This window comes from Vanacampus margaritifer, chromosome 14 (assembly GCF_051991255.1).
Source record: "Vanacampus margaritifer isolate UIUO_Vmar chromosome 14, RoL_Vmar_1.0, whole genome shotgun sequence".
NCBI classification, from domain to species: Eukaryota; Metazoa; Chordata; class Actinopteri; order Syngnathiformes; family Syngnathidae; genus Vanacampus; species Vanacampus margaritifer.
In genome coordinates, this window is record NC_135445.1 from 16,667,890 (window position 1) to 16,693,288 (window position 25,399).

Genomic DNA, 25,399 nt, shown 5'->3' on the forward strand with positions numbered 1-25,399 from the left:
GAAGTGGCTGGGGAGAAAGAAGTCTGGGCATCCCTCCTACAGCTGCTGCCCCCGCGACCTGACCACGGATAAGCGGTAGAAGATGGATGGATGGATGGATGGAGGGATTGATTATTATGATGATGATTATTATTATTATTATTATTATAATTATTTTAATGTTTTTGCAAAGCACCTTGTGTTGCTTTTTAACCATGAAATGTGTCATATAAATAGATGATATAAGTTCCCCTTCAGAAACATTATGCTCAAATGAAATTGGGGCATAAAGTTGGTGCTCTAACCTCTTCCTGGAAGTCTCATTTGGGTCTAGTGGCAAACTAAACATCATGTTCAACATCAGGTGTTTATTAGACAGAAAATTGAGGGATAGGAAAACCCCAAGTGGAGGAGGTCACATGCCAATTCAAATCCATATTGTTTTTCCAATCTAAGGCTAACAAGATTGATCCCTTCTAATCAAAGTTGCCCATTAACTGACACTTGTAATTAATTTCCTCCCCCACACAAGCACACACACATGCACCGAGTTGCACCGTTTATAAAAAATGCAGTAAATACAGTCTGATTATTTTTCTGTTTCTGTTGGTCTGTGTGGATCTTTACAGTCCTGAAACGAAGCAAAACCAAGAAGGGTAAAAACGACCTGATCGGTGCTGAAGAAGGAGAAGATCCATTTGCGGACATCTCCTCTGTTGGTAAGCCTGATGCTGTTTGCACCCGCAGATCACCTCTGACCCTCATATGCTGTCTCTTCACCGAGCTGACCTTTAGAAGAAAGGTCCCTTTAAAAGCCTGTCTTTGACAATTAATGTAGCCATACTGGCTGACTCGGAATAGGGTTAAGGTGGCATGTCACATCAACACTATAAAACATAGTTAAATATCCGCCTTGCCAAAGCTGTGAGTGTCACGGAAGCGCTTCAACACCATTTGGACCCGGTGTCACTGTTATGGGTAAAAAAGTATAATTACCTTTTTAATTAGACGGTTTGATTAAAATACTGTTTCAGGAGTATCACCTGCAGCATATTAGATTATTATGCATTTGGAAATTAATTGTCTTCACGGTAACAAGCAAGGAGAACATGTAATTTATTGTGGGTTGCAACCGGGGAAAAACATGATAATTGAAATTATTTTAGTGCAGTATTATTAAAATGTTTCCCGCAGAGTGTATAGTGTATAATGCTGCAGGGTGGATATTAAAATATAGTCTTTCATCAAGCCATGCTTTCCAGAGTGCATCTATTTCAACAAATACCTGCTAGTTTAATTCCTCCTGCTATTTTTCATTTACTAAGAAATACAGTTGCAAGTCAAAACTACTTATACCACAACTGACCCGATAGCTCTAATGGAAAGGAAGGAAGGAAAGAACATTCACTTATTGTCTGTTTATTTTTGTCCCCATTTTCTTATCCCATGACTAAGTCCTGCTCCTAAACCATGATGGCCTGACGTAATCTTTAGTCAATATAAAACTCAGCAGAGATCATTGCAGCTGTATCTGCTGATTTTGTCACAGAATCCCCCAAAGCAAAATACAAAAAATGGAAAAATGTCAGTCATACCCACTTTAGCCAGAGGAAACCCCTAAGAGAAAGGAGAGTGGACAAGGACATGTAGTAGTCAAACTCATTTTGAGTACTCCTATCTGTGCTCCCTTACCTGTAGACCTGTACTGTGTGTCCTTCATCAGTCCAGTGTTTAATTTCAATCTTCATTGTTTTTCCAGCAATGCGGAAGTGAGTCAAAAACTCAAAACCAGCCAGAGTCTGCTTATGTATCAAGCCACAGCACATTCGCTGGTTTCAACGTTCTCAAACATTCACGCATAATGCAGAGAGAGAGAGAGAGAGAGAGAGAGAGAGAGAGAGAGAGAGAGAGAGAGAAAACAAAAATATTGTGGACGAGCAAACAAAACCTCTGATACTGATAAACTCTAAAATTATATTTGTACTCTCCTTTTGCCCCGCTGTCCTTTTTCGGCCCTTTTTAAAATTTAAACCTCATATCACATGTGTTTGTTGTCATCTTAAGAGTCTTGGACTCACAAATATCTGTTTCTGCAAACTGCCCTCAAACATTCGAACAAAAGAAAGAGTAAAAACAGGATGGATCACATCAGAGAAGTGGTGTGCACAGCTGTGCTTGTGGTATTCATGCAGCAAAAATATAAACCACTTGTCAACAAAAACTGTAGGGAGTAAAAACAATGTACTACTGGTAGCTTTTGAAGCTCACTGCCACTTAAGTAGAATATGAAAGTCAAAGTATTGCATTAACCCTTTTGTGTCATGTTGTTCAGCTCCTCCCGGTTCTCCTTTCGGTCGGGCCAGTGTAAAAAGCAGCACTAAGATGGACAGCTCGTCTTATTTTCGTCGTAAGGAGAAGAGGATTCGTTTCTTTATCCGGCGGATGGTAAAAGCACAGAGTTTCTACTGGATCGTTCTGTGCCTGGTTGGTCTGAACACTCTGTGTGTGGCCATCGTCCACTACGATCAACCCGCTTGGCTTACAATGGCACTGTGTAAGTCACGCATGCAGTATGCCTCAAAATGAAAGCTGTCAACATTTATTGGCATTTTTAGCTATTTTATTTTATGTTATGTTGTCCATGTTTCTAACAGACACAGCGGAGTTTGTATTCCTGGGTTTGTTTCTGACGGAGATGACTTTGAAGATGTATGGCCTTGGACCAAGAAATTATTTTCATTCCTCCTTTAACTGCTTTGATTTTGGGGTAAATTGATGTTTTTCCAACACCGGTGCAAATCAATAATAAGGTCTTAAGCGAGAGAGTGCTTCTTTACTAATCTTCTTGGTGAAAGTAAGAAACTGTGGCCCTATTCCCTCTTTTCTAACATCTAGGTGATTGTGGGAAGTATTTTTGAGGTGATCTGGGACATGATCAAACCCGGAGCATCATTTGGTATCAGTGTGTTAAGGGCTCTGAGACTGCTAAGAATCTTCAAAGTCACTAAGTAAGTTTCTCGCCGCAGTTTCTCGTTTACCGTTACCACTGAATACCGAATCAAATCGAAAAGGTTACTAACTGAGATTTGCCCAAAAACATGTCATAGTCCCAAAAAAATGAAATATCCAATTTTTTCATAACGGTAAATGAGGTGCATTTGACTTTTATAGTGCTTTATCTACACCATATATTGTTCACTTTTTAAAAAAAAAAACTATCAAGTATTGACAATTTCGAACATTCGGCATTTCTGATGTTACCGCAATGCAACACAATGCAAATTCTTCCTTTATACGGTGAAAACAAATGGCATATTGTATTGCTTTTGCCTATGACTAGCATCCAAAAAAGTCAGATTGTTACAGTAGTCAAACAATATTTTATCACATTTTGAAATCAAAATATTCCACAAAAATCAATTACAATGATCCAATGTCCAATGTTGTTCAATGAGTGAAGAGCTTCCTTTCACCGAGTTGACCGCCATTTTGACTTGTGACTTTTTTTTATTGTCAATACCAACATGCTAACGACAACACACAAACCTTTAGTTTAAAACAACTTTTATCTTGTCAAACAGCAGAAAAGTGTTCTTCCAGCCAGCTACACATCAATCCATTTTCTGAACCTCTTATCCTATTGGACCAATTTTAAATCCATCCTGCTAGTGCTAAGCTAGCTTGACTATTTTCAAGTCCTCTATGGTGTGCAAGTGGCCAAACTCCCTTCGCATGCCGCTGGGACAGTTTGAGAGGCCAGCAGTGAAGTAACAAATACTGTGTCTGGCTGGGCTTCACTGGCTGCTTAACAGGTTAATCGAATGCTCAATAGCTGGTTAATAAACAATTCCGTGTGCTTTTGAAGGCTTTAAACACGACACATGCCCGCCTCCTATATACAATGTCATTCATAAACATGAGTGTGTGCGGCCAAGTGGCCAATCAACGTTCCTCTGTGACAATAGATGCGACAATGCTGTGACACGATATGACTCGAATCTGGTAATCTGGTGTTCGTTTTAGCCAATTTGCTACTCAAGAAAATGATGTGCTCTTCCATTTTTGGTCAGTACATCTCAGTTATGATGACATTTTGTGCAGCTGTAATTTACATTCTCCTATTTCGAAGGTACAGCTTTGTTTTATTCCTTTAGTAATTGTTCTTCTTCTTGTGTATCTTCAAAGGTATTGGAACTCCCTGAGGAACCTTGTGGTCTCCCTTCTTAATTCTATGAAGTCAATCATCAGTTTGCTTTTCCTCCTCTTCCTGTTCATCGTTGTGTTCGCTCTGCTGGGCATGCAGCTCTTTGGAGGACAGTGAGTAATATCCTAAACCTGTCCCACTCATACAGCCTGACTGATCTGTCTTCTCATTCTCATCCAGAACTTGATTTCATACGTACACAGATTGTGCTTGGCTCCTCTTGAGTTACAATTAGCTCACTCTTTGCTCCATGACACGCACGCACGCACACACACACACACACACACACACACACACACACACACACACACACACACACACACAATTCCCCACAATCCATTTCTCCAGCTGACCCTTCTTCTTGTGTGCAGCCAGTGTCCCTGCGTGGCACTGCCGACAGACATGTTGGCGCAGCAGGAAGCTGGCAAAGTAGCAGCAGTGACTGTGGCGCTTTGATATCAATCTCAGCAAGGGTCCCATGCTTTCTAATGATGGGAGCACTTTATAATCCAGCTGGCATTTACTCCTCAATACTCTGCTTTTATATGTTTTTTTTATACTAAATGGCCGCAGTTTTTGCAACAGTGGCAAGTGATTTTAGTAGTTTAATTAGAAAGAATGCTTAAAACCTAATTCTTCTCTCAAACAATTTCTTGTTGTTTTACTGCTTGTTGTTTTATTTGGCTCTAAACGTATTACATTCTGAAAGGATATTGCTGATCTTGGGAGAATGGCATCATTAGTTCAATGAAGTATAACAATAAAGAACTATGAGCTGACAGATGATGAGGTAAGCTGGTTGTAAACAAGTCAACCGTTTCCTTCCTTCTAAAGCACTTAAAATCAAAAGGTGACAGCTCAAAAGCTGCACACTGAAGCGTTTAGGTGATGATTTTCACATAACTTGTTTGACAGGTTTCATTTATTTTCATTTATTTGTTTCTTATTTACTGATCTTCATCAAATAATTTTCTTGACATTCTGATGGTCATAGCTTCTCTCCATCAACCAGATGCAATCAAAATAGACGTGACTTGTCCATTCATCCCTATTTTCTATACTGCTTGTCCACATTAGGGTCACACCGAAAGACAATTGAGAGTCTTCAATAAACCTAACATGCATGTTGGAGATTATTTTCAAGTGATTATGTTGTTCTTTCTCACAACCTGGACTGGCTGTTAATTAAATTGCAAGACTCTAAATTGGCTATAATTTTCAAAATTTGTTCATCCACATGAGCCATGTGATTGGCTGGTGACCAGTTCAGAGTGTAATCTACTTCTTGCCCAGAGTCAGCTGGGATAAACTTTAGTTATTCTGCAAAACCTAATGAGGACAAGTGGTGTAGACATTGGATGGACAGTTACCTCCTCCAGCTACATGAAAAGGTCAACATATCCTAGATGTATGGTGAACCAAACATTCACGACTCTGTGTCCCAAAGAAACAAGACAGTTTCTCTGAGTTATATTTAACTTTGATTTGCGACATTCACCATCCTACTTGCCAATATATATAAAAAAATAAAATTAAAAAAAGGCTCCATTAACTCTTTGACTGCCAAAAACGTTAAATGACATTTAGTAAAAACCTACGGAGGGCCGCTAAGGACGTTAAAAGACGTTCTCCATTTTTTTATTTTTTTGGGGGGGAAACGGGTGGAGGAAAGCCTTGTCCAGCTGTGGTGAAAGTTTCAAGCAGATCTAGTTAGCCTAATGACTATTTTTGGCCCCTAGATGGCAGCAATGACTCTCTTTTGACAAGATTGGGTAGGCGTCAGTAGAAGACGTGAGGCGGAGCTAGAGGGGACAATGGCTGGGGAAGGGAAGAGAACATGGCGACCAGTTGCAAGCAGCTCACGCTCGACTAGTTTTTTTCAAAGACGAAAAGCATCGACCAACGCTAAAGAGCACATTGATGACGACGATGATCATCATCGATGATGATGATGGTGACTCCAAGGTTGGAAGCATTGACGCGGCAGTAGAAGACGTGAGGCGGAGCTAGATGGCTGAAGAAGCGAACAATGGCGACCGGTTGCAAGTAGCTCACACTTGGGAATTTTTTTCAAAGACGAAAGGCATCGACCAACGCTAAAGAGCACATTGATGACGACGATGATCATCATCGATGATGATGATGGTGACTCCGAGGTTGACGCCGAAGTTGGAAGCGCTGACACGGCGGCTATGACGACGTCATAAAGGTTCACGGGCTAGCGATGCTAACACCGGAAAACGCGGAGCACAACCGAGCACGTTCAGGCGGACGTTCAATCGGACGACGAAGAGTACCCCGAGTCCAATGCATATTCATCGGAGGAGTGGGTACAGTCTGCTACTTGCTATTCCCCGGAAAAAAAGGCCGTAAAGAAAGTGTAACGTCTGCACGCGAAACGGACAATCGAAGTGAAACGTATCTGTTGTGCAAATCCTGCTCCGTCTCCTTGCACGCAGGGCAGTGTTACAAAAAGAAAAACTGTATTTGAAACATCCACATAATTGTAAATAGTACCACAGTTGCACACATTTGTAAATAGTTTGCGAAATTGTTTTGTCAAATTGTTACACTGTTGAATGGAAATAAACGTATTTTGCAATCTAAAAACACTTTTTCATTGTTGGTGGTGGTGTATTACAGAAGTAAAGCACTATTTAGGTGTTTGTGGCATCATTAATGGACAAAAAGAAGTGTACAATTCACTAGAGTGCATGAAATAACATCGTTTCACAAAAAGCTCTTTTTCTCCGCTTTTTGTTTCAAAACAGAGCATTTCGGTGAAACTAACCATTTTCTATTGTTGATTACTGAAGAACGGAATAAGGTAGAAACAAACTTTTTTGGTAGTATGTGTGTTTCCATAGTCCAAACACAACATTTTCTGTGGACCTTGAAATATCAGTCAAAATGCTTAAATCGGCTGGCACTGGCGACATCCCGTTTCTGAAAACGTTTGGCAGTCAAAGAGTTAAGCTCCACCCAAAAATATTTCATCTCTTCTGGTGTCAGTTTTGGCTGCTGGCATTTAGCTGCTTCTTTTCATACTGTCAATAATTTAAGAGTCTATCTTTCTGGTCACAGTTTGTCAATATTTGGTTTTCGGAATTTGAATATAAAAGACGAGGCATGCTATAAAAAAGAAGGACATGTTTTTCAAAATCGTCCCTTACTCACCCATAGACCTTTTCAGTATGCATAGCGGGCCTTTCCCAGACCAATTTGCCTGTAGTCTAGAACCTCTTGATTTGTTTTGTTTGATTTTCATGCATGGTTATCATCAGTGGCAGACAAATACGTCTTTGTGCCATTAGATTGACCTTTTAGAGAAGCAACATAATGCATAACATCCTTTTAAGTGATGCACTGTAAGTAGGAAAAAGACTAAAAGCAGCAAAGAGCAATGGCCCACTGTCTTGATGAAAATGTTCCATGTTGTCTTTTATGGGTTCCGTTCACCATGCGTAACCAATTGTGACAGCTAAAAAAAAAAAAAGCAAAATGACTCGAAGTTGACTTTTAAATGTGTGGTTCATAAATCAAGTTTTTTTTTTGTTTGTTTAGTTAGTTTTTTTTTTTTTTTTGGGGGGGGGGGGGGAATAACATCATAAATTACATCACTTCATAAATTAAATAAGGAGAATCAACATTTGCAGCCAGATGTTAGACGGACAGTAATATTGCCAGGTGGTCACTCACTAGCGTGTACGTTGCCACATACTGCTTTTGCTGTGTTAGTATAGTATTTACATCTCAAGTATGTGTAAAGCAGCGTTTCAATTATACTCAGTTCTCCTTGGACTGACAACCCTCACAAACACCACGTCTGGCTGCCTTGAAAGCAGCAGGCTGTTGCCATGGCACTGAGCCTTATATCAGTCTACGCCATCATTAGCACCGCATCAGTCTCTTGTGATGGACAAGTGTGAGATGAGTCTGACGTCCACACAGTGCTTTCAGCCAGCAGTGCACATCAGGCAACACGTTACAAACAAAATGGCTACAAACAAGGTTCGTTTTAACTTTCAGGAGCAAAATAATCACGCTAAGCTTAGTTAAATGAAAAGTGCAAGAGTCAGTCTTTTAGGAAGGAGGATGTTTTGTTATATCATGAGCAAAGCAAACACTGACATCCTCAGGCTGACAATTCCTCATGTAAAAAGATCCCAACCCTCAACAAAATGTGATGGCATGTTCAAAGGAAAATAAATTGCTTTATGTATCCTGAATTTATTTTTTGTTCAGAGATTATATTCTTGCTTCCAACACACCAAACATGTCTTGGTAAAATTTTGAATTAAAAGATAAACAGCTTGAGGCTGTGGACCGTCTCCTCGCTGAGACTCAAAGGACATCACGTCTGTTTGCGATAAGCTTTGACGAAATATGCAGCCTTTACTGTAATGACTGTAACAAAACAAAACAAAAAAATATTGTTTTGCTCTTTTCAATGTATTGACACCTTCTGGATGGTTTGGCATGGAACGACCCTTTTATCTCCAGCAAACAAATATGCACCATGTATGGCATAAACCATTTAAAATGCTAGGTGAGGGAATTAGCGAGGGTTGAGTTTGGACCCATGCGACCCGTGCTTCTCGAATGGATTTAATGAAGTCTCTGTGGGTGCCATTTGAATGAGCGCTCCCAATCCCCATTATCGTAGTAAACAGAGGTCAGAATTCACAAGCACAGCGGCCAACCGCCTGCAGTGGACCCGCTAATCCACAAGAAAGTGGGAGAGGCAATGGTGTGAATGCAGTGGTGGGGAGCATTAGGAAGGCGAGGAAGGGTTGGGAAGAAATGGACCACAGATGTGAATGTGCTGGAGGTTGCCGTGATCAGACAAAGGGAGACAATGGTGAAAGGAAACGAGCATGCAGAGACAATATGATGCCATGCTAAAGGAGGCAAAGCTTATTGAATTACAGTAGATGCCCCTCCCCACTCTCCATTAATTCACTTCCGCACACCCCTCTTTTTCCCCATTTCCTTCATGTGATGCATGTAGAGTGCACATGAGAGCTGGCTATGGCTGGCTGATCATAGTTGAGCTTTACTGTTCTGTAAATGTTTTCATATCCTGTATTCTACTGTATGTTAAAAAATAAATAGGAGAGAGAGAGAGATAGTCTGCATGGATAAAATATATGCACTCAACATACACACAGCCAAACATGCATCTATCGCATGATCTTCTTGAGAGGAAGAAGCAGGCTGCAATTTGGTGCTAATGGCCAAAGTGGTCTTGTGGTAACAAAGTGCACCACATCCTCTCCTCGTTTTTATAGACTTCTTTTCATCCCCACATCTTGCACACATATAGAATTGTATGACTGTCATCTGTACATTTTACAACTTTAGAATTAAGGCAAAATGGCAGCAAAAAGCTATCACACTTCCGAGCGGCCTCCTGGCAACTTTTTCATTTTGTCATTACTGAACTACCTTAATTTTCTTTCTGCAATAATAGGAGATTCGGGGAGGGGTTTTAGAGGCACTGGGAAATGAAACCAAACTACATATCATCATCCTTTTAAAATAATGGTTGGTCGTTCAATGAATTACTTCAGAAAATACAAAAAATTTAACCAAATATGGATATATATTTATTCATCATTTAATTTCAGGGGTAGAATTGAATTATCTGTTTAACTAAAAATGTAGCCATTTTTAGCCACTAACATATTTATGAATGGATTAACAATTGGCCCCTCGCAGGTGAAGTCAGAGAGCAGCCATCTTATGTTGCCACTGTTACTGACCACTTCTGTTTAGTTTTCGCTGAAATCACTGTTATGTGTTTTACATTGGGATCGTTGTACGGATCCTCTCAAAGAACTAACTTCACAGTTTCCATTGACCAATAACTCAGCATGGTGGATTGTGACTTACATGGTTAGGTTTACACAACATTTTTTTTTTCTGATGGGCTTTGCTTTCATTCATGGCTCTGACAACATGATACAGAGAAAAAAACAAAAAACAAAAAACATGATACAGATGAATCGTGTAGCTCTCAGAGATTAGCCTGGAAACCAAACTCCTCGCTGCACCAGCGAATCACAGTCAAACAATCAAGCACATTCCTGAGGTGAGGCAAACCTGACCATAATTGACAGTGAAAAGAACCAATTTATGTTACAAAAGCAATGTGTGGGCCCTTCCTACCTATTTTGACATAGTGTAGTTGCCCTAGTCGGCGAACAAAAATAGCAGACCTTCTGCACACGCACGCCTCAGATCGTGTAATTGCATTCTCATGTAGCGCTTTTCCTAGTCTTATTAGTACAACCGTATACCATACACGGTGGAATTTTCACAGAAGAGGCAGAAAATAACTTGAAAACACAATGGAGAAATACCCGTATTCAAGTTAGCGAGTGCCAGCGTAAGATGGCCACTGGTGGCTTCACGTCTCGCAAAGGCGAATAAGCGGCATTCTTAGTCCACTATATATAAGTCGTGTTTTTAGCAGAGATGCCCAGCATCCTCAGGAAATGTTTTAAATGTTTTAATGTTTAAAATATTTTTGTCAAAATATGATTTTAGGTTCACATTGAAGGTCTTAATGCTAAATTCAGATTTTTTGTTAGTTAAATCTTTTACATTACATATTAAATGCAACCTCAGTCTCTCTTGTGTGTGAACCAAATGCCCCAAAGTGACCCGCATGTGCAGAAGAAGAGACAACATCACTCACAACGTCGTGTTTACGGAAGTAAATATGTTCAAAGCGTGTAGAGCAGACATGGGCAAACCCCGGCCCGCGGGCCAAATACGGCCCGTTATGCGTTTCAATCCGCCCCGCCGAACTTATCCAATAAGGCTAGAAAAAAAAAATCTATTTTTTTGTTTTGTTTTTTTTTGTTTTGTTTTTTTTTGTTTTGTTTTTTTGTTCAGCTCAGTGGCCGAATGGTTAGAGTGTCCGCCCTGAGACTGGAAGGTCGTGGGTTCAATTCCCGGCCGGGTCATACTAAAGACTATAAAAATGGGACCGATTGTCACTCTGCTTGGTTAGATCACCACATGATTCCCGGCGCTGTTGCTGCTCACCGCTCAATGCGGAGAACAAATTTCGTCCCACTTAGATGGGTGTGACAATTAGTGGATCTTATCTTATCTTATTGGATTTGGATTTGGACATTTACAGCAGGAGATGGCACGGTTTTGTGTTGAACACAGCAATAATGTCCTGATAGTCCAGAGAATCGGTCAATTCTTTTTTGAAAGAAAGCAGGGACAAAGAGTTCAGTCTATCAGTCAACATTGTGGCACTGTTGCGTGTTTTGATCCTTTTGACAGCTGAAGATAGTCTTTCTACATGTTGTCATGGGTGAGGTGAGGAGCGCGCATGCAGGAGACTGTTGATATTGGTGAATACATCCCCGGGGCGTGCGTCGAGCACTTCTATGAGCGTTTCCTCGTTGGCTTTTGGCTTCTTTTTGAGCTGCTGCACAAACACCGTGTGCTATGCGTCCCCCACGGAGATGGAAAAGTGGTCAAAGATGGATTGGATGTACACGCTTTGTCCTCAGCGCGTGACAGGCAGCAGCGGCTATCATGCAGCCGCATGTGTCACACGTACTGTGGGCCCGGGTTAAAAATGGGTGGGCCAATGGAAAAAAATTCTTTAACTTTATGCCTTGAATTGAAATCTATTAATAATAGATGCAGTCACCAGGTTTGACAAATCACAGTGTATGTGCTATTATAATCTTTTTACATTTCTCCTCCCACTTTGCCAAATAGTGTGTAAATGCCGCATCTTGCATATTCATTGAGGCAAACGTACTACCTGGATTAGGGCCATTTTATAATAATCATAATAATAATAATAATACATTTCATTTAAAAACAGCACCTTTCAGAACACCCAAGGTCACTTTACAAAGCATAAAAACACAGCAAAAGTTGAGCTAAAACAATAAAAATGAAGCTATTGGAAAAGCTGTTTTAAATAAGTGGATTTTGCACATTTGAAAAACGCAGTCCTAAGTGCACACTATAAGTAAATTGGGTTGTACATTTATCTGTGTGTTTTTACTGTGCTATGAGGTCCAAATGCTCCTGGTCCGGCCCATCTGTCAAAATTTCAAACCCATTGTGGCTCGCAAGTCAAAAAGTTTGCCCACCCCTGGTGTAGAGGCTTATCTTTTTATCATCTCATCAAGAGAGGAGCGATGCGGGAGGAGGTTGAAATATGTTTGGGAAATGAAGACTTTTCAATCTTATTTCAGGAAGAAGTCTACTAAAAATGTCCTCACATCATTGCCACATGCTATAAATGTACCGTTTTTTGTGATTGAATGACTATTACAGCTATAAATGTCCACTTTATGTTTCAAGTTTCAAGTGGCATTCAACTCAAGCCAAATAATGTCATCACTGTTACTCGAAAAAAAAACTGCAGTTTCATGGATGATTGGTAGTACAGCAGTTTCTTGAGAAAGCTACCCCGTGTGCACAGAGCACATATTTGGTTTTTATGACGTATAGGTTGGATACATGCGACTTGGCCGTTCAGACGGAGGTCGCATTGCAAAAATTCTGATATGTATCCTATCTAGGACCACATATGAAAAGCTTTTTTTCCACCGCCGTTATCTACTCTACTCTACTCTACTGTGCATTTAGCCTCGTCTCCACCAACCGACTTTACTCTACTCGCTTTTTCGGATACCTGCTCCTTTGCGGTTCTAAAAAAAAGTAGCCCAGTTCCAAAATCATTTTGAAAGCAAATTTTTGGTGCGAGACATAATAATAATAATATCAATAAGGCATTGGATTTATATAGCGCTTTTCTAGACACTCAAAGACGCTTTACAATGGAATGGATACATTATTCATGCACTCACACATTCTCACTGTGGTGGAGGTAAGCTACTTAAGTAGCCATAGCTGCCCTGGGGCAGGCTGACAGAAGCGTGGCTGCCAATGCGTGCCTACGGCCCCTCCGACCACCACCAAACTTTCGCACCTTCCATACACCAGTGTGAGTAGCACTGGAGGCAATGTGTGTGACGTGCCTTGTCCAAGGACGCAACAACACATGACTTGGGGAGAGTGGGGATCTAACAGCCGACCTTATGGTTACTGAAAAACCGTCTCTACACCCTGAGGCCCGGCCGCCACGTCATCATCAATGTAAAGCTGTACAAACCACCACCCCGGGAAAGCAGCTGCCATTAACGACAAAGAGAGGACAACAATGGCTTCCTAACAGATTAATGCTTGAACTTTTGAGTAGGTGCAAACCTTTTTAACATTATTGAATGCAGTCTTCTGGTTGCTGCAATATTCATTCAATGTCTTCTGGCTGAAATAAACAGCCACAAACCAAGTACTAGGTAAAAAAACAAACATCTGCGCTCTCCGTTGTTTTTGCCTGTGTGTGCAGTGCACGCTAGCTGCGGTCGCTTTATCATGACATCACTGGCGAGGTGAGGAGGGGCTCCCAGGTGGTGGCCATGGCAGTGGTGACGCACTGCTTTTTGGTGTAGAACCAAGTAAAGCAGAGCAGAGTAGAGGAGAGTAGGGTAGATACCGTGGGTGGAAACAAGGCTGAAGTGACCCAGGTCGGATTTGAAAAAAATCCGAAAAGCCGTTGAGCCGTTCAGAAAAATTATTGTGACAGTGTGGATATGCAATCTGCTGAGCTACTGCATTTTTACTGTATTACCAGACACAAAGCTTGACAGAGGAGATCATGTCATCACATTCATTTGTATGTATGTACTGTATGTTTGTAGGCACAACTCAGAATTTAACAGCTTTCCCTAGAACTTGGGCAATGTTTAAAACATATTTTGGATTGATGCACTCTACTTACTGACATGCAAGTTGAGTTGCTCCCTCATCATCCTTTTTCTCTTTCTGCTTTCATTTAGATTTAACTTTGAGGATGAAACGCCAACAACAAACTTCGATACCTTCCCAGCCGCCATCCTCACTGTGTTTCAGGTGAGACAGCCCGAATATAAGGATGGTAACATACACACACACACGGGCGCACACGCGCACACACGGTTCATCTCGAAAATGAGAAAAAACATGATTTAATGGTAGCTGTAAGATTATTATCAGTCATGTTAATAAGAAGAAATTACTACTCTGTGTACCTCTTTGCCTCCTGACAGCTCACTTATAATCCCTTAATTAGCCTGTTTTCACAACCCTTAATGCTGTGAACCTATTAAGTTCCGCACAGTACTCGAACAAGCCAAGTGACATTCATTGGAATTGTCTTGACTCACTCAGATTTTAACGGGGGAGGACTGGAATGCGGTGATGTACCATGGCATCGAGTCACAAGGAGGTGTCCGTCGTGGAATGTTCTCTTCAGTCTACTTCATTGTCCTTACACTTTTTGGAAACTGTATCCTCTTATTAGAAAACTGTATTTCAATAATTTTGGGGTCATGTTTTTATTTGAGAAGTTGCTGAGGAGAAAAATACACCACCCGTTTGGTTACTTCATTAGAAGCCAAGTTAAAGTTTGAAAGGTTAAGATTTAATATAAACCCTTTGAGATGACTTGGATTTCTCCATCAATTGGCCAGAAAGGGTGTTTTGGAAGGATCACACAACTAAGTTTAGAGGAAAAAAAGGCACAGCACACCACTACTAAAAATGTGGTGGAGGTGGATCATCGGTTGGAACTGCTCCGCTTCCTCAGGGCCTGGATGGATTACTATCATCGACAGAAAAATGAATTCCCAAGTTTGTCAAGACATTTTGCAGCAAAACTTAAGACCATCTGTCAGCTAATTGAAGCTCAACACAAGATGTGTGATGGGTGACAGCAACCCAAAGTCAACAAACGAATGGCATCAAAGAAGAAAATAGCCAAGTCACAGTTCTGATCTTAAACTGATTGAGATGCTTTGCATGACACCAAGAGAATGGTTAACACCAGAAATCCAAAAAATATTGCTGAATTGAATCAGCTTTGCAAAGAGAAATGGGGCAAAATTACTCCTCACCGTGGTAAAGGTTTGATCTGCAACTAGTAGAAACGCTTGGTTGAGTTTATCGTCAACCACTTGAATCCAAAGATTTGCATGCTTTTCCATCCTGCACTGTGACGTTTATATGTTACGTTCACTAAAATCATGATGAAAAGTATTAGTTTATGAAAACTTTTAATTGTGACTTAGATGAACATCAGAACACATTTTTTGACCAATTTAAATAATTCCCAAGTGTTCACATACTTTTTCTTATGACTGTTTTATTAGTGTCCAGAAATTTTAACTCCTCATTTTTACCAAGACATTTTATACACTACTGCTTCGAACGCTGTGGGAAGCGTTTAGTGCAGGCCATTTTAAGCATGGCTGCGACCCACTGCATAAAGCAAGGTCCATACAAGCATGTTTATGGAAGAACTTGACTGAGCTCTGCACTATCAAGCACCTTTGAGATTGAGAGCCAAGGCCCTCTTGAGATAAGTGTTCTCTGACCTCGCAAATATTTTCTAGATTCATAGATAAAATGATCAAATTGTGTCTACTCTATCTGTTTCATAGTTATGCTTTTAGATATGCCCTCACAAAATGTTCTATGATAAATCTAATCTGTCACAAAGTAAGTCCATAGTTTCTCCTGAGTTGTGTTGTTCCTCAGACACCCTGCTGAATGTCTTCTTGGCTATCGCTGTTGATAATCTTGCAAATGCGCAGGAACTGACAAAGGTAGGTTCAGGCATTCTATTCTAACATAATACATACAACTGCGATGCGTAATACTGCCACTTGGCTAAAGGATGAAGAAGAACAGGAGGAGGCAGCCAATAAGAAACTCGCTCTGCAGAAGGCTTTGGAGGTGAAGGAAGTCAGTCCCATGTCAGCAGCCAACATCTCAATAGCTGCGTAAGTAATGGTGCATCATCTCCCTACACACTATCATTCTCTTACATAACCCCGACGAAACTTTCTTTTGTCATTGTCAGTGTTGTCATCCTTTGAGTCCATCTACTGTAATTCTGTCTGAGTTTGTGTTTGTTTACTCTCATCTTCACTACCTAGGAGAGTGATCCTGTTTTAGGTTTTTCACCCCCAGCCCCACCCCCCTGTTCATCTTTAGAGGCAGTTAAGAAAGCAGCAGACAGTGCTACTCACCTCCACACATTGCGGAATTCACTATACGGACTCACTGCCATGTGATCTAGGCAAGCCTGTATTACGTAGATGCTCATTGTTTTTTTTAACCCATAAAATAAAATAATAATAATATATAATAAATAAATAAACAAAAACAAAGACGAAAAATGGGGACTTGAATGGAATGGTGCGGTAGGTATGCCGCTTGCATGCATGTTTACCAGAAGTGTTACCTGGAAATGGATGACTGTGTGAAAGCTTCTGTGCATTTTGATTGGCTATAATCTGCGAGATCACCAAATTGTGCAACTGCATTTCATATTTGGAAGCGCCATAAACCATAATCTGAGTCTCGGTCACTCGTGGAATTTTGTGGCTGAACCCCGCACACTGGGCGAGTGTTCAGTGGAGGTCCGCCATATCGCTTCGTGTGCGGAGGGCTTTAGATGTACAACATGCAAAGAAAAGACTTACTCCTGAAATTGGCTTCATTCTTTTAATAAGACAAAAAAAAGAAATAATAATTTTCCATTCATCTGGTATTTGAGGCAGTTGGGGCGTCTAAAAGGACTACGCGAGACAAAGGCTTGCAGATTCAGGATGCGAATATATGATTTATTTATTATTTATTATTTATTATTTATTATTTATTATTTATTATTTATTATTTATTATTTATTATTTATTATTTATTATTTATTTATCCCCCCCACTCTTTTAATGTCATCCGACAGGCAGGCAGGCAGGCTTTTTTGTACAATAATTTACCTCAATTTGTAATGGAAACAAAATAAAATATACTACAAAATATAGATTTATCTATTCTTTTGTAAAGTACTCAAAAAGTAGTACTTTAGTAAACCCTAAAGTATTTTTTACAGAAAATAACATTGCAAGTTACTACTTGATATTAAATGCACGGGAGCAAATTAAGTGTTTATTTGGTATACTTTAAGTAGCCTACAATTACGAAATTTGACTCAGTACAGTAATAAAGTATTTGTAGGCTACTATTTTACATTACATTCTCTCTTTATACCAAATGGATCATTGATCATCACACACACACACACACGCGTGCGCGCATGCATGTATATTATTGTACATGTTGAAAAAGATTAGACAAAATGAAGTTGTTTGGCCTGCAGCCTCTGCTTAATTGTTATGCACCCCACAACAAAATGGGCTGGTTCAACTGGAGAAAACACTGGTTAGCAGCCCTGCCTTATCTCCATCCCCCTTATCCCATCATCACTATTAAATTCATGTGCATTAACATCCAGTATTGTCCAAATGTTTGAGAGTGACTAGTGTGGTGAAACATTGTTGAGCTGGCTCATAAGCAACTGTTTTTGTTTGAAATGTACTGTTTTTGTTTGCAAACTCTGGGTTTCATTGCATGGCATTTTCTTGACAAAATTCCAATCAGGACTGTTTTCAAACCATTCAGATAGTTGCTGCCACAAATGAAAATTGAAAATGTCTTTGGATTGAAACCCTTGACTAGTTTTTAGGTTCAGTTTCTGCTTTTCTAAAAAAAAAAAAAAGTCTGCTTACAAATTAGTGATGGTGTTTGCAAAGTAGTAGTTGCACAGATTTGTCCTTTTGAGTAAATTTGAAGGGAACAGGTGGACAGACTGAGGAGCCACCTTTTCCCTTCATATTTGTGTCTCATTTTTCTTTTGTTTTTTGTTCTGCATGTACAGTTTTGTAAAGCAAAATCGAGATGCAATCTCTCGCAGGTCGTCCATCAACAGCATTCAGTCACTGTGAGTTATCACTCTCTGTTACAATATTCTCCTCCTTGTCGCCTCTCCCATTCAGACTTACTACCTTTTAGAATGAGCTTGCTCTTCTTTTTCGTTGGGGCTCCACAAATCCAAATTGTTGTCTGTTTTGTCTTTATTGTTGGAAAAGTAGATTGTTGTTCAAATACATCATACAGAGCACACAACACACACATATGCATGCTGTTTACAAATGCCACGTTATTTAAAGTGGAAAAAAAATCCTCCCAACAATAAAAAATGGATAGGCCTGAAACAATAATAATAACAATAATCTACCAAACACACATTTCTGAACTTTTTGTTTAATATTTGAAAATGATTTTATTAACTACAACACTGTCTGCAGTGAAGCCAATAGCTTGCTTATTGCTGTCTGTGTAAACACAAGCATTGCTGTGTGGTGTCTGAATGTATTACGGTTATAAGATATATATAAATAAGTTTAGGGAAGCTGGCTATTGGACATCTATTTGAGACAACACAAAACTATTTCATTTATATGCTTTGTGGTGTCTTAAATGTATCTCACATGAATAATTTGATCCTTTCAGTGTCTTTGTCTGTCATTTTTCTCTCAGGGAAATACAGCTTATGCGTGTTGCTAAAGTGTGTGCATGTGGAAACCTTTCCTTTGTGTCTTCTGTTTGTCTGCTCTGTGTATGTCTTCTGTCTGTCTCTCAGGAGTTATAGTATCTACTCTACCCCTGCCCGACGAATCTTGAGGTACAGGTGACTAGATGGAACAAACCTAAATAACCCCAAAATTACCATGTAAATAAATGATTTAGACACAGCAGGAATAGATTTTTGGGGGATTCAATTGAACTAAGAAAACATCAAAAACACTTCAAATTCCACCCATTTGTGTCTTCACTCATATTGTTGTCATACATGTTGGATACAGGCATGCCATGTCTGCAACAGTTGACATATGATATACTGAATGATTATATGATAGTTGGAGTGAACATGTCACCAATGGAATCATAATAGATAGAAGAGAAGACAAAAAAAATGCTAGATAAGAAGAGATTGGCTTTTCTTCATAAATCCACGAACATTTAATAATATATACACAGTAGACTCGTAAGGGCAGCAAATACTGTTTCAAAAATTGTTTCCACTGAAGTTGCTTTTGCCACGTTCGATATTTGATGTGAGCCTACTCAATCCAGTTAACGCTAATCTCAGCATTTTTCAAAGACACAACAGGAAAATGTCTATTTAAAGTAAGGGATCTGTCAAATGTAATTTGAATGAATAGTTTAGATGTTTTTACTTTATAGCAGCATCTATCTTTTTCCTGACTAGTTTATAAATTACATCATTTGTTTAAATTTCAGATTAATATTGTTATGATTGCATTTTATTTCAATTGCCCTTGCTCACAGTTTGTCTCATTAGAGTGAGAATGAAGTATAATTTGTCTATAAAATTGCTACACCTATATAGAGCTCTACTGCAACCTACTGTAGTGGATGTGCAATTACACTTGATTCTAGTACGGTTAAAAAGCAAGAGGACGAGAGGACCAACAACCCCCCCCCCCCCACACACACACACACACACACACATTTAAGAATGAATGCATTAATAAGAATGGGTGTAAGGATTGTATGATGTATTTTTTTCATCGAACTAAAACAGTCCTTGGTTCCACACCATGCAAAAATTCTGTTTATGTTGGAAAGTCCTAACAGATGACATCTTGACTGTTCAATTGTGTGAACATCTATCAAAAGCTATGGGGACTCATAGTCCAAATTTTTCCAACCAGTCCAATTCGAAGCACAACTAAAGGGAATTGTTTTTGCTTTCAACTCATAAAAACCTCAACGTGAAATACTTACACCACATTACATTTGACCCTCAGGCAGTAAATTACATTATTATATTAGGCTGTGGATCCCTCTGGGCAGGAGGAATGTCTGCGAGAAAGTGCTTTGTTTTCATCAGTAGACTTGTTTGCTAAAGGAAGAGGGATTGCCAAAATTGCTGGTAAAAATGGAATAGTTAAAAATCAGAAGTGTTTTCATGACAATGCCATGCATGGGTACATATATATATATATATATATATATATATATATATATATATATATATATATATATATATATATATATATATATAGGCTGTACTGTACTGTACTGTAGTTTGGGACATTTCACAGCTTTCTGGTTTCTAAGTCTGAACCTTTAGTAGCACTGTGTTTACATTTCTGTACATTTCAGTATGTACATAAGCGTGGTTAGTGAAAGCTATCGTGACGGACATTTGTGCTCGGCATTACTGATCATTTTGTGACATGCTAAGTTTGGTTCTTTAGCAATTGATAATGATCATTATGACTTCAACATCAATCATAGAATTTGACCTGGCTGTGTGTGAGCTTTAGGCGACCAAAATCTGGCCAAATACCATGTTTTGAAAAACATCTAAATGACACTGTGTTAATTGTGATATTTCCATGTGGGATTTTTTTTATCTAGCAAGGAACAGCAACGAACAGCCAAGACCATGTCAATATGGGAGCAGAGGACCAACCAGCTGAGGATACACAACATAAGAGCGAGCAGCGAGGCTTTGTTTAACGAGCTCGACCCTGAGGAGCGCCTACGACTATCCTCGGTTCTCCATCTTCATCCTGACATGAAGACTCACCTGGACAGGCCCCTTGTAGTAGAGGCCAGGAACAGCGACCTTCCTAACAGGCTTCCCGAGGAAGGACAGCAAGACGGCACGGGGGACAACTTCCATTCGCACACCAGGAAGCACCACCGTCATCGGGACAGGAACGGCGAGGGCAGGGATGGAGGTGATCGCGCGTCGAGGCATCACACCCATCACAGCCGGAGCAAAGATCACAACAGCAACGGCGCTCAGACTAAGGAGAGGAGAGGGGAGAGTAGCCACAGTCGGGACGAGGGGCAGAGGCGCAGGCGGCATCATCACGCGGGCTCCCCGGAAGAGGAGATCTCTGATGTGCGGGGAGGAGGGGAAGAGAGAGGGCATCGCCATCACCACTCACACCGTACGCCAAAAGAGGGAAATGGGACATTAGCAAATGGTGCCCATGGAGAGCGCCGGGGCCGGGGAAGAGGAGGGGAGGGGAATGGAGAGAGAAAAGGACGTTGCTCTCGAATGGTGAGAGCTCAGTCCACTCTGGATGCAGATGAAAGCAAAAAGTGCAAGAAAAGTTATAGGTAAGACCCCAGGTAGTGTCGGCTATCATGGAGTAGAATGTGTTGGTTTTGTGGAGTGGATTTTTATCATTTCAGCATCTCACCATACACGTTGGCATTCATGGTTCACTTAATAAACTTTTGCCCCCAGTTGGGGGACCACAGCCGCACACGCTTGACACCAAATTTTTCTTGGTTTTATCAGACCACAGGTTCCAGTAATCCCTGGCTTCAATCTGCATGTCTTCAGCAAACTGTTTGTAGGTTTTCTTCTGCATAATCATGAAAAAAAAGGGCTTCCTTCTGGGACAACAGTGTTCAGACAAAGATAAGAACAAGATGTGTAATGTTATTAGCAAGAGATAGACCGATATGGTTTTTTTTCAGGGCCGATACAGATGCCAATTGTTAGTGTTCAAGGAGGCTGATAACAGATATTTGGAGCCGATATTCATTTTCGGGAAAAAGGATATTTTCGTCAAATTTTTAAAAAAAAATACAAATGTCAATCTTGACTTTGTTGTAATGTCTTAAAGTTTGTTTATTGAACAATTTTACTGACTTGTCAAAATGTAGAAGTTTTTGGTTATTTATCTTGGACAATAGACATCCTTTTAAATTTCTAACATGTTCAGTGCTCCCAAGAGCTCCCAAGTTTAACAGTACATCTTAAAAAGTTAAATGGAAACTTAAAGAAGTAAATACCATAGCTCTCTATTGTTTTCTACAATCAATATTTTTCCCATAATTTAAAAAATACCTGAAATCTTATCAACAGCATCTCTTAAATAATAAATAGTAAATAAATAGTTCCCTGAGATTAAAAGGGTTTTAGATTTATTTTTTATCGGCCATCAAATTTTTAAAAAAGACAGATACCGATATTCGTCAAAATGCTCGGTGCCTTATCCCTATATTAGCTGTGCAAAAACAAAACAATGTAGTTATGGGTCATTGTGTTCACTCTCCAAAATATACTGGATCTCATTTGACTGCATGAGGCTGAAGCACCTTGAAAGTGAGTACATTGTCACCTCTGATAAAATAAACATCACTTTCCGCAGGGAGATGCAGTCTGATGGTGAAGAGGAGGCCTTTGCCACTAGTCCTTTAAGTCTTGGAGACAAGCAAGAAGACGCTGATAACCAAAAGAATTCCACAAGAGCCAGCCAGGCCGGTCTTAACAGCAACACTATTCACATCCCTGTCACCATAACTGCACCACCTGGCGAGACCACCATTATTCCCAGTGAGTAGAACCTTCACATTATTATGCACATCATTCAAATAAAGTATTAGTATTCTCAGCATGGAAATTAACACTTTGATTTGATGAGGAATCATTTCAGGTTGGGGAAGACAGGAATGCTTGTAGTAAAAGTTATGGATGTCTTTACTTTGTTTCCTTGGCTGAAAATCAGCCCACATTTAGAAAGCAATAACAACTATTCAAATTATATGGTCATAGTTTGTCTTTCAGTTGTGTGCCCTTTGAGCTATGATAAATGCATTACGCACATATTTTCCCACACTAGTGAACAACGTTGAGTGTGGCAACTTCGGCGTCAGCGAGGAGAAGAAAGCTCTGGAAGACGACGATGCCGCCAATAGGCCTCGGCAGATCCTCCCCTATAGTTCCATGTTCATCTTTGGACAAACAAACCCGTAAGTCATTAGGTGATAGCTGGCATAGATTTTTGGTTTGTTTGAATGCATAATTTCTACAACTTGGAAGCTTTAATAAATCATTCATATACGGTATATGAGTTAAAGTATAGTCAACAAAAATGTTCTCACATTCTCTCTCATAATTCTAATTAGAATAACCTAACTGTAGTAACTATGACAAATGAAAATAAATAATACATAAATAAGGGCATACACATATTTTTGAAAAGGTTATAATTGAATGTCCTTACATTGTACAAGTGCATCTAAGCAAATGTCTTGTGACAGAATATGAAAACACAATATCTGCAATTTTATTAGAACACATCATTCCTTAAAGTACATAAGAATTTATTTTTCCTTGCAAAATTCCCTCTATGATGATGATACGGACGCATGGATCATCCAATGTGGAGTAAACATCTTTGACTGGCAAATACATTGGAACGTATTTGCAAATAGTATAATATATATTATATATATTATAAATAGTATAATAGTATTTTTGTGTCAATATGCGACATTTAGCTTTTGTACATTTGCAGTTGTGCGGTTTACATTACCCAAGCGTATGTAAACTTTCAAGCACACCTGTAAATACGTGTTGATAGTACTTCCGAATACATTTAAACGTAGTACTGTATTTGCAAATACGTTCAAATATATTTGTAGGCCAACTGCTAAAAACTTAGCATTTCCCCCCATAATGCTACGAGGTATTGACTCGCCCATGCGCATACGACGTGGCATCATGGGAAAAAATATTTTTCGGAAATCAAGCACTGCAGACATGATACAAAATCATAAAATATTATGAATAAACAATGTTTACATACCGGTACTTAATTTATGAATGTATTGGTATAATGTTTTTTAACGTTGTAGTAATTTTTAGCGTTTACCCGACAAGTGTGTTGGAACGTATGTGCAAGTGTGTTTGAACGTACTTACAAGTACATGTGAAGATACTTGAAAATACGATCAATTGTACTTGCAAATTCATTCAAATAAAGACGTTTGCCAGTCAAAAATGTTTACTCCACAATGGCAGTTCTATGCATTCGCATGATGATGCTTGCATCTTTACTCATTCCCTCCCAGCCCTTTTCACTGAAGCAACCCCCTTCGCTCCTGGCTGTTTTACTGGATTTTGGCTGATTTTGCAAGGTCCACAGAATATTCTGTTCTATTGTTATAAAAATATGTAATCTGCCAAAAGAAAGATTAGTCACTTCTTTCATCAGGAAAAAAGTATATTCATATGTTTCCTTTTTGCATCAGTTAGCATTAGAATATAGCTAAGTTTCATCATTATTCACAAACCTGTTGAAAACACTGGAGAAAACAGCTTGTTGTAACATGGCCCCATCTCTTATACTGTGCTGCTACTTGCTAGTCGTTTTTTGTAATAACTACCATAGCGACATCTTCATGTCAGAAGCTGTATCAAAGCCTTCTAGCTCTAGCATGAAAACAAACATAAAAAAAACATATACTGTAAATACATTTTTAGGAGTGAAGGGCAAAGTATTAAAAAATGTATTAATACATTTTTGGGAGTGAAGGACAAAGTATTAAAAAACATATTTTTACGTTTTTGGCTTTCAATGAGTGAAGTTGTTTTGTATTGGCCCGTAGGTATCTTGACAAACCAGATGAGTCATTTAGACTGCAAGGGGAATGCTTATTGTTCACGGCTTGTTTGGGGTGCATGCCACGCGAACACGAGCTGTCTCTTCACGTGTGCTCTCTGAAAATTCCATGCGTGTGGTGTCACAGGGTACGGCGGCTATGTCACTACGTGGTCAACCTGCGCTACTTTGAAATGTGCATCCTGATGGTCATTACCATGAGCAGCATTGCCCTGGCAGCTGAGGATCCTGTGCAATCCAATGCACCGCGCAACAACGTGAGTCAGATTTTATATTGTATTTAATATTCTGGTGTTGTTGAGAAGAGTGCGAAGTTGTCAGTGCTGGACATCATCACATACTGTATCTCATAACTGTCATTTTCCAGCATCTTTTCTTTCTCTGTTTTGCAGGTGCTGAAGTATCTGGATTATGTCTTCACTGGAGTGTTTACTTTTGAGATGGTGATTAAGGTAACAAATCTGTCAAAGTAAAAACACTCTTTGGTGACATTTTGTTTTGTTTGTTATGTTGGGAATCAAGCAAAATATCTGTCTCTGTATTTTTTATCTATTGTTTTTATGACTGTGTTTATTTTCAAGATGATTGATTTAGGACTGCTCCTCCACCCTGGTGCCTATTTTCGTGACCTATGGAACATTCTTGACTTCATTGTGGTCAGTGGCGCTCTTGTGGCATTCGCCTGCTCGTAAGTCTCCTTCTTTAATACTCTTGCAATCTTTTTTGTATGCATCTATGGTTGATTTGTGCCTATATAACTTGGCACAAATCGACCAAGGTCAGACCCTTGTGCTGCAATGGGATAATTTAGTAACATGAT

At 39.6% G+C, this 25,399-nt stretch overlaps 1 protein-coding gene across 1 annotated transcript in view; it reads left to right on the top strand.

Annotated features, from left to right (window-relative positions):
• cacna1bb (calcium channel, voltage-dependent, N type, alpha 1B subunit, b) overlaps positions 1-25,399 on the top strand; it is a 170,358-nt gene that overhangs the window by 89,302 nt on the left and 55,657 nt on the right. The window contains exons 12-27 of the mRNA XM_077585553.1: positions 609-698; positions 2,312-2,533; positions 2,634-2,746; positions 2,875-2,987; positions 4,165-4,296; positions 14,074-14,146; positions 14,444-14,561; positions 15,812-15,879; positions 15,950-16,056; positions 17,994-18,056; positions 20,567-21,280; positions 22,324-22,508; positions 22,795-22,924; positions 24,707-24,836; positions 24,972-25,031; positions 25,161-25,267. Coding sequence (XP_077441679.1) covers positions 609-698; positions 2,312-2,533; positions 2,634-2,746; positions 2,875-2,987; positions 4,165-4,296; positions 14,074-14,146; positions 14,444-14,561; positions 15,812-15,879; positions 15,950-16,056; positions 17,994-18,056; positions 20,567-21,280; positions 22,324-22,508; positions 22,795-22,924; positions 24,707-24,836; positions 24,972-25,031; positions 25,161-25,267 — 2,425 coding nt within the window. The remainder of the gene's footprint in view (positions 1-608; positions 699-2,311; positions 2,534-2,633; positions 2,747-2,874; positions 2,988-4,164; positions 4,297-14,073; positions 14,147-14,443; positions 14,562-15,811; positions 15,880-15,949; positions 16,057-17,993; positions 18,057-20,566; positions 21,281-22,323; positions 22,509-22,794; positions 22,925-24,706; positions 24,837-24,971; positions 25,032-25,160; positions 25,268-25,399) is intronic.